The sequence below is a fragment of the Salvelinus namaycush genome, chromosome 9 (assembly GCF_016432855.1).
Source record: "Salvelinus namaycush isolate Seneca chromosome 9, SaNama_1.0, whole genome shotgun sequence".
NCBI lineage: Eukaryota > Metazoa > Chordata > Actinopteri > Salmoniformes > Salmonidae > Salvelinus > Salvelinus namaycush.
This window is the reverse complement of record NC_052315.1, coordinates 42,206,792-42,221,426: the sequence shown is the minus strand read 5'-3', so window position 1 is coordinate 42,221,426 and position 14,635 is coordinate 42,206,792. Positions and strand designations below refer to the sequence as shown.

At 43.5% G+C, this 14,635-nt stretch overlaps 1 protein-coding gene across 1 annotated transcript in view; it reads right to left on the bottom strand.

Annotated features, from left to right (window-relative positions):
* LOC120053281 (UPF0606 protein KIAA1549-like) overlaps positions 1 to 5,400 on the bottom strand; it is a 40,926-nt gene extending 35,526 nt beyond the window's left edge. The window contains exons 1-4 of the mRNA XM_039000417.1: positions 3,786 to 5,400; positions 3,429 to 3,517; positions 955 to 1,114; positions 691 to 821 (exon numbers count right to left, since the gene is read on the bottom strand). Coding sequence (XP_038856345.1) covers positions 691 to 821; positions 955 to 1,114; positions 3,429 to 3,517; positions 3,786 to 5,400 — 1,995 coding nt within the window. The remainder of the gene's footprint in view (positions 1 to 690; positions 822 to 954; positions 1,115 to 3,428; positions 3,518 to 3,785) is intronic.
* Positions 5,401 to 14,635: the final 9,235 nt, after the last annotated feature.

Sequence of the window (14,635 nt, the reverse complement as noted above, 5' to 3'; positions counted from 1 at the left end):
CTCCCTTGTACTTGATTGATGAATTAACATCACTAATTAGTTAGGAACTCCCCACACCTGGTTGTCTAGGGCTTTATTGAAAGGAAAAACCAAAAACCTGCAGACACTAGGCCCTCCGTGGAATGAGTTTGACACCCCTGCCCTACATGGTACAGAGCCTGCTGCTTTTCTGTTATACCTGATAATGAATTGCACCCAGGTCTAAATCAGTCCTTGATTAGAGGAGAAAAATTAAAACAAGCAGTGGAACTGGCTTCAGGGTCCAGAGTTGAGTTTGAAGGGCCTAGGTACTGCATTTGCACACAGTAACCCAATTAGTTTCTAACTTTCTAATTTCTTGGCCTCAGCAAACTGGCTCTCTTGGAAAATCGGAGCTTTTCTCTCTTTTCCTTTCCACTTCCAGACTTATTCCAGCAGACGCTGCTCTTACCGAGCTCTAGCAATAAGAGCATAGCTAAAGTACACAGCCAGTGGTCTTTAGAAATAACAAATGTGTGAGCTAAGGGTTCCTGACAGAAATGGGTTGCGATTAGGGGTGATTCCAGACAATCAGTGCCAAGGCGTTGGACTCTATGGTTGAAAACCTTGGAAGGAGTAAGTGACTGCTAATGATAACAGAGCATTAGAAGAAGCTCTACTCTGTTCTAGTTGACTGGAGTGCTACACTGTATTCAGTCAGTCTCCACTTACATCCACAGTGAAGTTTGTGGACTCCTGCAGGCGCCGGCGCACTTCGGCATACGCCATGGTCAGGCCTTTCTCAATGCGCTCGCTGAAGTTGCAGACGCGCACGTCAATGTGCCTGGGCACAAACTGCAGCACTGGATGGGAAACAGAAGAGAAGAGTTACGTCTACATTCAGACACTAACAACATAGTACATACTGGGAATGCACTATTCAAATCTCCATTTCAAAAGGAGCTTGTATAGTTCGATACCAAACAGTGCTCTTACCTGAGTGGACCTGGTACTGGTGGTCTGGTACCTTCCAGTAGTGTGAGATGGACAGGAAGCGTCGACTTGACTGGCGCAGGGCGTTGATGACTGATATGGCCGTGTACACCACAGGACCCGACACTGCCCGGAACACAAAGTCTGGAGGATTCTTAGCAACCTTTACCAAGACACAGAAAAAAATATATATAATTTCTCTTCCTAGCAAGAGTTATTTTAATGTTTAGATGTATTCTTTCAAATCAACTCGGTCTTTCTTTTTGTCTTACTTTCAACTTCTACCATCCTCCAAGTGCAGCTGAATATCTCTTATTCAGTTCTGGCACCATGAACTATGAGGTACTGTATGTGTATGCACACTACCGTCTCCTTTTGCACTGTACAGCATTTAAACCGTTAAAAGGTAGAGACAGTGTCTTAAGGTCACTGCCTCTCTGCTGGGCCATGGAGTGTTGGGTGTGCAGTTAGCATTAGTGTGGTTTGTTTATCAAAGAGCCTGGAGATTAAGAGTCCACAGGAAGTGGGCTGTCCTTCCTGGTGCGTCCCATACCTATACCCCCACACACATGACCTGGGCCATTACACAACAGCCTCATACCCACTGCTGCAGCTCCCTATCGCTTGATTAAACTCAGAGCATGTTGCAGCTGTTAGGCGGTTTCTTAGGGAGCCTGCACTTTCTAATGTAAAGCTAACAACAGTGCCAGCACTTTGAGGTTAGCCCTAGTTGTCATGTCAGACCGCGATTATGGGCTCATTTATATACAGTGCCTTCGGAAAGAATTAAGACCCCTTGACTTTTTCCACATTTTGTTACATTACAGCCTTATTCTAAAATTGATTGATTAAATAAAACTATTTCCTCAGCAAACTACACACAATACCACATAACGACAAAGTGAAAACAGGTTTTTAAACATTTTTACAAACGTATTAAAAATAAAAACAGAAATACCTTATTTACATAAGTATTCAGACCGTTTGCTATGAGACTCAAAATTGAGCTCAGGTGACCTGTTTCCATTGAGCATCCTTGAGATGTTTCTACAACTTGAGGCCACCTGTGGTAAATTCAATTGATTGAACATGATTTGGAAAGGCACACACCTGTCTATATAAGGTCCCACAATTAACAGTGCTTGTCAGTGCAAAAACCAAGCCATGAGATTGAAGGAATTGTCCGTAGCGTTCCGAGACAGGATTGTGTCGAGGCACAGATCTGGGGAAGGGTACCAAAATATTTCTGCAGCATTGAAAGTCCCTCAAAACACAGTGGCCTCCATGATTCTTAAATGAAATAAGTTTGGAACCACCGAGACTCTTCCTAGAGCTGGCCGCCCGGCCAAACTGAGCAATTGGGGGAGAAGGGCCTTGGTCAGGGAGGTGACCAAGAACCCGATGGTCACTCTGACAGAGCTCCAGAGTTCCTCAGTGGAGATGGGAGAACCTTCTAGAAGTACAACAATCTCTGCAGCACTCCACCAATCAGGCTTTTATGGTAGAGTGGCCAGACGGAAGCCACTCCTCAGTAAAAGGCACATGACAGCCCGCTTGGAGTTTTCCAACAGGGACCTAAAGACTCTCAGACCATGAGAAACAGGATTCTCTGGTCTGATGAAACCAAGATTGAACTCTTTGGACTGATTGTCAAGCGGTGAAGCATGGTGGTGGCAGCATCATGCTGTGGCAAGGTTTTTCAGTGTCAGGGACTAGTCAGGATCGAGGCAAAGATGAACGGAGAAAAGTACAGAGAGAATTTTGACGAAAACATGCTCCAGGGCGCTCAGGACCTCAGACTGGGGCAAAGGGTCACCTTCCAACAGGACAACAATCCTAAGCACACAGCCAAGACAAGGCAAGAGTGGCTTCGGGACAAGTCTCTGAATGTCCTTGAGTGGCCCAGACAGATCCCGAACTTGAACCCGATCGAACATCTCTGGAGAGACCTGAAAGAAGCTGTGCAGCGACACTCCCCATCCAACCTGACAGAGCTTGAGAGGATCTGCAGAGAAGAATGGGAGAAACTCCCCAAATACAGGTGTGCCAAGCTTGTAGCGTCATACCCAAGAAGACTCAAAGCTGTAATCGCAGCCAAAGGTGCTTCAACAAAGTACTGAGTAAAGGGTCTGAATACTTATGTAAATGTGATATTACAGTTTTTTTAAATTTGTAATACATTTGCAAAAATGTTAAATGTAACTTTTTGCTTTGTCATTATGGGGTATTGTGTGTAGATTGATGAGAAAAAAACTATTTAAATCAATTTTAGAATAAGGCTGTAACGTAACAAAATGTGGAAAAAGTCAAGGGGCCTGAATACTTTCCAGATGCACTGCATAACATAACTTTATCTATGTAAAGACTGAAGAAAAAGTCTGCTTTTTCAGTTCACTCTTATCTCTACCCATTTCATGAGGTATTGAAGTGAATAATAAACCCCAATAAAAAATGCCCCATGCTGCATAATAATGTACCTGCAGTTCAACTGACTTATTGAACTCAGTCTTCAGGACATCTCGGATTTGGGATTTGGCAATTCCAACAGTGGCCCCAGCCGGAAAACCTGCATAGGAAGATGGAAGCACACATAGGTAGTAAATCTCATTATCAGATCATTATCTCATCTCTCATTGATAAATGCTGTTATAGATTCATTTAGTGGACAATATTATCAAAACATTACATCACAAACGATGACTTTCATACTAAAAGGGAAAGAATAAGACAGAGTTGTTGATTATATCTTAGTAACATTGATTAAGTTGACATTCCACATAATGTTGCTGCATTAAAAAAGTATATTAATACGACAAAGAGGTTATACACCTTACCGACTTCAACAAAGTACACAGGCTTGGAGACGTTACAGAGGTACTGGCGGCCGATGGTTGTAGGCGGGCTCTTAGTAGTAGTTAGGAGGGTGGTGGTAGTGGTGGTGGCCAGAGCGGTGGTTGTAGAGGCCTCAGTGGTGATGCTGGTAGTAGTAGTGGTGGTGGTGGCAGGATCAGTTGTGGAGATGTCTACACCGCTAACTGTAGTCTGGCTGTCGTTGGTCACTGCTGTGACAGGACTATCAGTATCAACGCCTTGGTCAGCCATGACTGACACCGGGGGGATGGTGGTGGCATTGGTGGCTGGTTCTGTCGGGCCTGAGGTGACATTGGGGGGTAATTCTGTCTGGCCGGGAAATGGGGAGAAGGCGATAGAGGTGGTCACCACAGGAGTTACGAGAGAGGTGCTGAGGAGGGCCGTCTCTGTGGCGGAGGGAGAGACGTACCACAGGATGTCTGTCTCCGAGGCAGTAGCACTAGGCTGCACTGACACTAAGACAGAGCTGTTGTCCAGTCCGACACTGGAGGTGGCCACAGGGCTCGTCCATTCACCGGACACCTGACCAGTGACACCCCACAGGGAGGACGAGAGATCCATGGAGGGAGTTGGCGCTACTGAAGCCTCCAGGAATGGCACTGTGACATTCAGCGGAGTCATCTCCGTAGTGTCCGCGGTGGTCGTATTCAGAGGCTCTGAGCTAGAGATATCAGCGGAGGACTCTTCGATCCAGGAAGTGTTGTCAGAAGGCTGGACCTCCACTCCATCCACTCCATAGAAGGCTGTGAGCATGTGGCTGAGGTCCACAGTGAAGGTGCTAGTGGCCACGATGTGCGTGGTGCTGATGGACATCAGGGAGAAATGCCTGGAGGTGGTGGTCACGTTAGTGCCCCTGTGTTCTTCTGAGTCTTCCTTGGTCAGCTGGATGGTGTAGTACTCCAGGCTGTTCATGTCTGGTAAGAGAAGGTCTGTTGGTTCAACCATAAAGGTATCTGCCCAGTCAACATCTGAACCTCCTGGTAAATCCCCTTGAGGTGTTAGTATTTGTGTTGAGGCTAGCGTGGGGTGACTGGGAGAGGGATGGATGGAGAGAGGAACGGACGTGGGGGCCACACTTCCAACGCTAGAGCTGTAAGCCGCTGTTGTGAGACTAGGTGAAGACGTCATGTGACGCATCGAGGAGAAGGACACGCCGACCCTGGAGGGGAAGGAGGTGTCGTAGCTTTCCGCGTTGGAGTCCTCCAGGTCGTACATGTCTGTGGGCAGGTTGGTGACCAGGGAGAAGTCGTCCCTTTCCAAGCCCATGTAGGACGCGGTCTCTGGGTAGTCTCCGGAGCCCCAATCCACCACCATGGTGTTGGTGGGGAAGAAGTCCTCAGGAGGGACCATGGTGGGCTCGGACGAGGAGGATGTGGTGTGAGGGTTCAGAAAAGGCACGTAGCTGGGAGCCAGCTGCATCTCAGGTGATGGTTTCGGGAGCATGTGGATATCTTGAGCAGCATCGTCCTTCTGCATGAGCTCGCTGTTGGGGCGAAGGTGATCCAGATAGATTAACCTACTTGAGGGATCAAGGGGCAGTTTGGGATCCAGCAAGAGATCGCCTAAACTCGGGGACATGCCTGGATTATGTTTAGACTCTTGCCTGGCTTGGTCTGACTGGGCTTCTACATCGACCAGATTGTCAACAGGCAGTCTAGGCTGGTCGAGGGGTCCAACAGGAAGTGATGTCATAAATGCAGGAGTTGTCTGTTTTGATGCGTCTTGCTGGTTGCTGGGGGATAATAATGGAGGTTCATCTGGAGCTCTCTCATTAGAGTTTGGAACAATGAACTGTACCAATGTAGTCCAACTGGTGGCTGTAGAGAAGTTCAAGGGTGTTGTGGATTTGTTGGACTGTGGTCCGAGAGGTTTCAGAGGTGGTACTGTAACAAGGGTTGGAGAGAAAATTTCCATGGTTGAGTTAGGACCATAGAGCTTCAGCTCCCTTGAGAGTCTGGTAGGGCCTTTATGTTGTTGCTGAAGGCCAACCACAGGCTCTGAGGAGCTTAAAGTGGGAGTGGAGAGAGGGTCTGGACCAATGGGGAGTGGATCTCTAGAAGTCAATGATTTGGAGTTTTGAGAAGCTGAAATACCCCATTGAGTAAGTGTTAGTGTAGATTCAAGTGGTAGGTGACCAGGTGAAGGGAGAGCTGTAGTTGTTGTGTCGTCTGGGTGCTCAGAGGCCTCAGTGTGTGAAACGAATAAGGCTGAGGGTGATTCAGTCCAGCTTGATGCTTCTTCCTGAAACTCATCCAACACGGTGGGATCCAACGAAGAACAGTCTACTGAAAAATAAACAACATCAAACTTGAACATTGATAATGGCAAATTATAGATCAGATAAGTTATCTGTAGAAAACTGAGTAGCCTAACTAAGACTGCACTGAAATAAAGTACTGTGGAAAATAGCGTGCTCTTCAAATTGACTAAGAGATCAATATGATCTCATTCTCATTGAAGACTTGTTGTTGATATACAGTGAAGCTTTTTCATTTCATTTTCTTGCTCAGTGAGTTTTGGCAACAACAACCTTTGGAAATGACCAGGAAGGAAGCCATCCATCACTCTTCAGAGAACAAAGTAGGCTATAAATGTTGAACCAAATTGCAGGATCAAATCAAACAACATTGGATAAAGTCAACCGATTTAGCCTAGTGACTCAAAGGGGAAAAGCTGTGGGGGTATTTCCACACAGGCATATAATTATAGACATTTCCTACATCACATCAATAGGACTCAAATATGTTCTGCCAGGCTCTTTAGCCTTAATTAGTAGGCTACTTTTCTCCATAGAATAAACACTGATCTGTGACTGTCAATAAATAACATACAAATTAATGAGAAGAATCATGAATGGTCCCAAGGACATAATATAGGATTACCATTTATCATCGGAGGGCTCCATATGGGCCTAACCTGATCCTCACCTCTGGAGCAAAGGTTATGGGATGATTATTGGATGCTAAAGGTACACATTTGAGGCCTATTCTTAATCTGTCGTGGTCAGGGTTGGGGAGTAGGCCTAATCAATTACATATAATCTGATTACAAAAAAAACGGTGACTGTAATCAGTTAATTTACCAGCAAAAATATTGTAATCAGATTACAGATACTTTTGAAAAATGAAATGATTACTTCTTGGATTACTTTTAAATTCAGAAAGGATGTGTGCTGAGAAAAAAATACATTATGACGCCTTTCTGTTTTCTCAGTGACATTCAATTCAGCATCGGAAAAAAGGTGCAAGTTTAAGTTTGTTCCACCTGAACGAGTCTGACCACAAGTCAGAGACCACAATGATGACAAACCAAATGTGTTTGATGGATCCTTTTTGTCTTCTTCTAATGCCTCTTAAGGGGAAAGTAATCCAAAAGTAATCAGATTATGTTACTGAGTTTAAGTAATCCAAAAGTTACATTACTGATTAGGACTTTTTCCTACAATTTTAGACAGGTAACTAACTAGCAACTGTAATGTAATAAAAGTAATGAAATCCACACTAAAACATTAACTTAAGCCTGATAACCTAATTTGAGTAGGCCGGTCTATGTGCAAAAAGATTCCAACCAACAACGTTACATAAAACGTACAATACCACTTATAGGCTGCGACATTGTGTTTGTGCACTTCTACAAAATCACTACAGTGCCTTAGGCATCAGGCTAATCACTAGTCTAACTAATGCAGTACCATTTGCCAAAGTGGCTGTAAAATGGAAAAATCTATTCAGAACCACAAAACACTGTTACAGTCCAGTGTGACTGGATGCACACAACAATGACAAAAAAAGTTATCGGCAGAACCCTCATGGAACAGCAGTGAATAAAAGGGTTAGGCTATCTCACAGTGAACATTTTGTGATGGTGTACTATCATTTCCTTTGTGTGTATGATAATACATTTAGTTTGTATAGCCTAATTAATGTTGTGTGTGGATGAGGATATATGGAGACCATATGTTCCAGAGTAACAACCTCAGGTCATTCTAGTTTAAGGGTCCAAAGTGAGCTACGTACTGAAGCACACTAGTAGGAACAACTAGCTAGTTACATAACATTTTCTGGTGCTTGACCTTCGTATGTCCCTATTCTCCCTCATCAAAAGCAATTGTATATTTTATTCAAAAGCCATCACAAACCTACCAGGACTAATTCTAGTAATTTTTTAGAGTGGGGTTTGGTTGGGCACTGAAGTGCTGTAATGGACAATATGTCTTCGCTGATGCAGTGAGTATGTTTCTGACTAACTTGCCAGACTAGAGAGTGCTAGAGAGTGCCAACGGCCTTTAATCAGTCATTTGCTTCTTGCGTAACTTAAGCATCATGCATGATTTAATTGGGAACTGCCATGATTACACAAGTCACAGTCTAATACACGTGTGTTTTGTGTGTACACGTGCGTGTGTGCGTGTTTCCGGGGCAGGATGTGTGTGTGAGCTGCCGGGAAGCCATGGGTGCCACGCTACAACACTTTGAATAATTCATAGTAGTGGACCTTCAAATCGGGTTCCAAAGAGCTGTATCAATTTGCCTAGTTTATATTCTAAAACGTGTTCTATACATTTTCCATTAGAATCGCGCTTAAAGTCCAAACAGAGGCTTGTGCTGTTGAATCAGGGAACTTTGAGAACCAGAAAGCTGTATTACCCTGCAATCAGACGAGAGGTGTACTGTATGTCATCACAGTTGGACTACTAGGCAGATCAGACAGCTGAGTTGAGGTGGTCTCCTGATGGTAACTGAGATGGTATCTTGAAGAAAGTAGATTGTCAACATGAACCTTCTGGAGGAATACTGTGAGTGTGTGAGTATCAGGTTTTGTTTACACTGAGGTGAACTCATGGCAGGTAACCAACAGGAAGCTGCTGAGGGGAGAACGGCTCATAATAATATCCGGAACGGAGCGGAATGGAACGGCATCAAACACCTGGAAACCATGTGTTTGATGTATTTGATACCATTCCACTCAACCGCTCCAGCTATTACCACGAGCCTGTTCTCCCCAATTAAGGTACCACCAACCTCCTGTGCAGGTAACAGGTCCTTCGAGCAGCATGGTGACTGCCTGGCTCTGTGAAGACTGTGAGATGGTAGATATTCTGGAACTGTCTGTGGTAAACCCGGCTGAAATCCACTTCAAATATCCCCTTTCAGAAAGTGTAGCTCATTCGCAAGAGATCGTATTGATTTTATGGGAGAGACAGAGAAACGCTGAGTTGTCCACAGTTTCATTTGAGAGGACTCGGGAGAAGACGCAATAAAGAAAGCAAAGTACGTTAGAAAAAGGGTCCGACTTTCTGTAATTCTTCTGTAACGTAGGCGTATCTAATGTAAACATAACAGGAATCTTCATCTATTCTGTTGGGTGTTAAAGCAGTGAAGTGAGCTTGATCGGGCTATGGGCTTCAGTATGCCGTGCTACTGTAAATGTTTTACACTGTCTGTGAGTACATTAGAGGGACTTCAGAGTTCAGACCCTGACTAGGCATCGCTAGCAGCACAAGCCACAACCAGACTCATCATACGGAGTGACTCAGCAACTGCCTGCCATGTCACTGCTCTCTGTACGAGCTCTCTACACATCAAAACAACCACAGTACCAGATGACATCTATTTATACAAAAGAAAGATAGAGGAAAACTCATAAACACACGCATCATCATCATACAACCCAAACTACCGAGAAGCAGTGAGCGATCCAGCCAAAGAACCACAGCTGCTCAGACATCTAGACTGGCTATGATGCATCTGAACTTTGTTTGTGGAGATGAACTTGAACTCAGTCAAGGTGCTCTTTAGGATCTTTGTTTTCCTTCATTGCTCCCATTCAGTCAATGTTAGATCTAGACAGTGACTGGCTCCCCTAAGAGGAAAACATGCTAAATGCTATCCTTTGGTTCTGTAACATGTACGCTGGGAGTTGGGGAGGAAGTACAGGGAGTGTATTTAATAAATAAATGAACATAGAAGAAAACAAGATACACGAGTAGCGTACAGACATCAAACACAAACAGAGTCAATAACGCAGAGGGAAAGAACCAAAAGGGAGTGACATATATAGAGAAGGTAATCAGGCCGGTGATTGAGTCCAGGTGAGTCTGATGAGGTGCTGATGCGCGTGACGATGGTGACAGGTGTGCATAAAAATGAGCGGCCTGACGACCTCGAGCGCCGGAGAGTATACGTGACAGTACCCCCTCCCTGAGTTTTTTTTTACAAAATAATTGTCATGCACCTATGCACTTAAATAGCGAATGGAGGACGCTTTTCCCATGGTTCATTTTCATGCCAGCCAGGTAGGCTATACTCCTGTTGTAAAGTGAAGCAATGTGCTTAATATTAGGAAAGTTGAGAAATAAATATAGTAGGCCTAGCCTCTAGAAAGGCGATGGGATCCTTCCCTTTTAATAGAGGCCATCAAAACTCTGTTAACTTGCATAGCCTATAGAAATGTTGCGCAACATGAGCTCATAGGCTCTCATGACTTTTTGTGATTTTCGATTGCATTTCCATTGACGCCAGAGAGATTATTTTTGTATTAGTAATTATTATGGATCCCCATTAGCTGCTGCTTTACTCTTCCTGGGGTCCAGAAAAAATTAAGGTAGTTTATACAATTTTAAAACATTACAATACTTTCTCAGATTTTACAACACACTGTGTGACCTCAGGACCCTACTCCACCACTACCACATATCTACATTACTAAATCCATGTGTGTGTGTGTGTGTGTGTGTGTGTGTGTGTGTGTGTGTGTGTGTGTGTGTGTGTGTGTGTGTGTGTGTGTGTGTGTTGCTGTTCCATAAGGTGTTTTTTTATCTGTTTCTTAAATCAAATGTTACTGCTTTGCGTCAGTTACTTGATTTGGAATAGAGTTCCATGTAGTCATGGCTCTATGTAGTACTGTGTGCCTCCCATAGTCTGTTCTGGACTTGGGGACTGTGAAGAGACCTCTTGTGGGGTATGCATGGGTGTCCGAGCTGTGTGCCAGTAGTTTAGACAGAGAGCTCAGTGCATTCAACATGTCAATACCTCTCATAAATAAAGGTAGTGAGGAAGTCAATCTCTCCTCCACTTTCAGCCAGGAGAGATTGACATGCATATTATTAATATTAGCTTTCTGAGTTCATCCAAGGGCCAGCCATGCTGCCCTGTTCTGAGCCAATTGCAAAAAAGTAATTTTTGTGGCACCTGACCACATGACCGAACAGTAGTCAAGATGCGACAAAACTAGGGCCTGTAGGACCTGCCTTGTTGATAGTGCTGTTAAGAAGGCAGAGCATCGCTTAATTATAGACAGACTTCTCCGCATCTTAGCTACTATTGCATCAATATGTTTTGACCATGACAGTTTACAATCTAGTGTTAGTCTAATCTAGTGTTAGTCATCTCAACTTGCTCAATTTCCACATTATTTATTAGAAGATGTAGTTGAGGTTTAGGGTTTAGTGAGTGTTTTGTTCCAAATACAATGCTTTTAATTTTAGAAATATTTAGGGCTAACTTATTCCTTGCCACCCACTCTGAAACTAACTGCAGCTCTTTGTTGAGTGTTGCAGTCATTTCAGTCGCTGTAGTAGCTGACGTGTATAGTGTTGAGTCATCCGCATACATAGAAACTCTGGCTTTACTCAGTCAGTGTCGTTAGTAAAAATTGAAAAAAGCAAGGGGCCTAAACAGCTACCCTGGGGAATTCCTGATTCTAACTGGATTATATTTGATAGGCTTCCATTAAAGAACACCCTCTGTGTTCTGTTAGACAAGTAAATCTTTATCCACATTATAGCAGGGGGTGTAAAGCCATAACACATATGTTTTTCCAGCAGTAGACTATGATCAATAATGTCAAAATCTGCACTGAAGTCTAACAAGAGCCCCCACAATCATTTTATCATCAATTTATCAGCCAGTCATCAGTCATTTGGTATGTGCTGTGCTTGTTGAGTGGCCTTCCCTATAAGCATGCTGAAACTCTGTTGTCAATTTGTTTACTGTAATATAGCATTGCATCTGGTCAAACACCATTTTTCCCAGAAGTTTACTTAGGGTTGGTAACAGGCTGATTGGTCGACTATTTGAGACAGTAAAAGGGGCTTTACTATTCTTGGGTAGCGGAATGACTTTAGCTTCCCTCCAGGCCTGAGGGCACACACTCTCTAGTAGGCTTAAATTGAAGATGTGGCAAATAGGAGTGGCAATATTGTCTGCTATTATCCTCAGTAGAGGGACAATAGAGTGCTGAGTACCAGGCACATAGCAAGTTTGGTAGGCTCCTAATGACCATCAGCAGCATCAGAGCTCAGTTTTGGAGAAGCCTTGTTACCGTGACTAAATGGTCACGTGGAATTTGACTGTGGTCATGACTCGTAACCGCCGGTGTGGCGGTAATACGGTCACCGTAACAGCCCTAATCAGGCCAACATGTTCCTTTTTCTTGGGTGTCCTGAAAATGAGTAGTGTCTCAGTGCCTGGATATTCCAGAGCGTACACTAGCTAGCTAACTTCCATGCGGCATGCAGCGCCACGGGGCGCCAAGCGTTTGAACCCCAGCAGCCGGGTAACACTCCTCCACACCTCCCTCCTTTCCATGACCATTAGTAACACACAGAGAGAGAGATAGATATATAAAGAGAGTGAGAGAGAGAGAGAGAGAAAAAGAAAAGTCTATATTCTTTAAAAACTTTTGTGAGTGTAATGTTTACTAATGTTTCCCTTGTTAATTTCCCTTTTGTTTATTGTCTATTTAATTTGCTTCGACAATGTAAACATATGTTTCCCATGCCAATAAAGTCTTTTGAATTGAATGAGAGAGAGAGACAGAGAGAGAGATCTTCTGCACAGATTCTGCCAGACCTGGGCCCTGACAGTAAAACTCAGTAAGACCAAAATAATGGTGTTCCAAAAAAGGTCCAGTCGCCAGGACCACAAATACAAATTCCATCTAGACACCGTTGCCCTAGAGCACACAAAAAACTATACATACCTTGGCCTAAACATCAGCGCCACAGGTAACTTCCACAAAGCTGTGAACGATCTGAGAGACAAGGCAAGAAGGGCATTCTATGCCATCAAAAGGAACATAAAATTCGACATACCAATTAGGATCTGGTTAAAAATAATTGAATCAGTTATATAACCCATTGCCCTTCATGGTTGTGAGGTCTGGGGTCCGCTCACCAACCAAGAATTCACAAAAAATGGGACAAACACCAAATTGAGACTGCATGCAGAATTCTGCAAAAATATCCTCCTCGTACAACGTAGAACACCAAATAATGCATGCAGAGCAGAATTAGGCAGATACTCGCTAATGATCAAAATCCAGAAAAGATCCGTTAAATTCTACAACCACCTAAAAGGAACCGATTCCCAAACCTTCCATAACAAAGCCATCGCCTACAGAGTGATGAACCCGGAGAAGAGTCCCCTAAGCAAGCTGGTCCTGGGGCTCTGTTCACAAACACACCCCACAGAGCCCCAGGACAGCAACACAATTAGACCCAACCAAATCATGAGAAAACAAAAAGATAATTACTTGACACATTGGAAAGAATTAACTAAAAAACAGAGCAAACTAGAATGCTATTTGGCCCTAAACAGAGAGTACACAGTGGCAGAATACCTGACCACTGTAACTGACCCAAACTTAAGGAAAGCTTTGACTATGTACAGACTCAGTGAGCATAGCCTTGCTATTGAGAAAGGCCACCATAGAGACACCTCCCTATCCCTCCCTCCCTCCCTCTCTCTCTTCCTCTCTCCCTCTGCTTAATGCTGGGCCTGAGAGGAAGCTACTAGCTACAGAAGCATCCTTCATTAGACAGAAACATTGTTACTTCTTACAGTGTCTAGGCCTACAGTGCCTTCAGAAAGTATTGACACCCCTTGACTTTTTCCACATTTTGTTGTTTCAGCCGGAATTTAAAATGTATTAAATTGAGATTTTGTATCACTGGCCTACACACAATACCAAAGTTGAATATTGTTGAAATGTATTGAAATGTATTAAAAATGTATTAAAAATGAAAAGCTGAAATGTCCTTTTTGTTATGGTAAGCCTTTTATTTTATTTATTTCAACTTTATTTAACCAGGTAGGCTAGTTGAGAACAAGTTCTCATTTACAACTGCAACCTGGCCAAGATAAAGCAAAGCAGAGCGACACAAACAACAACACAGAGTTACACATGGAATAAACAAACATACAGTCAATAACACAATAGAGAAAAAAAGTATATATACAGTGTGTGCAAATGAGGTAAGATAAGGGAGGTAAGACAATAAATAGGCCATAGTGGCAAAATAATTACAATTTAGCAATTAAACACTGGAGTGATAGAAGTGCAGAAGATGAATGTGCAAGTAGAGATACTGGGGTGCAAAGGAGCAAAATAAATAATAACAGTATGGGGATGAGGTAGTTGGATGGGCTATTTACAGATGGGCTATGTACAGGTGCAGTGATCTGTGAGCTGCTCTGACAGCTGGTGCTTAAAGTTAGTGAGGGAGATATGGGTCTCCAGATTCAGTGATTTTTGTAAATCGTTCCAGTCATTGGCAGCAGAGAACTAGAAGGAAAGGTGGCCAAAGGAGGAATTGGCTTTGGCTTTCCTAACTGCCTGTGTACAGTGGGGAGAACAAGTATTTGATACACTGCCGATTTTGCAGGTTTTCCTACTTACAAAGCATGTAGAGGTCTGTAATTTTTATCATAGGTACACTTCAACTGTGAGAGACGGAATCTAAAACAAAAATCCAGAAAATCACATTGTATGATTTTTAAGTAATTCATTTGGATTTTATTGCATGACATAA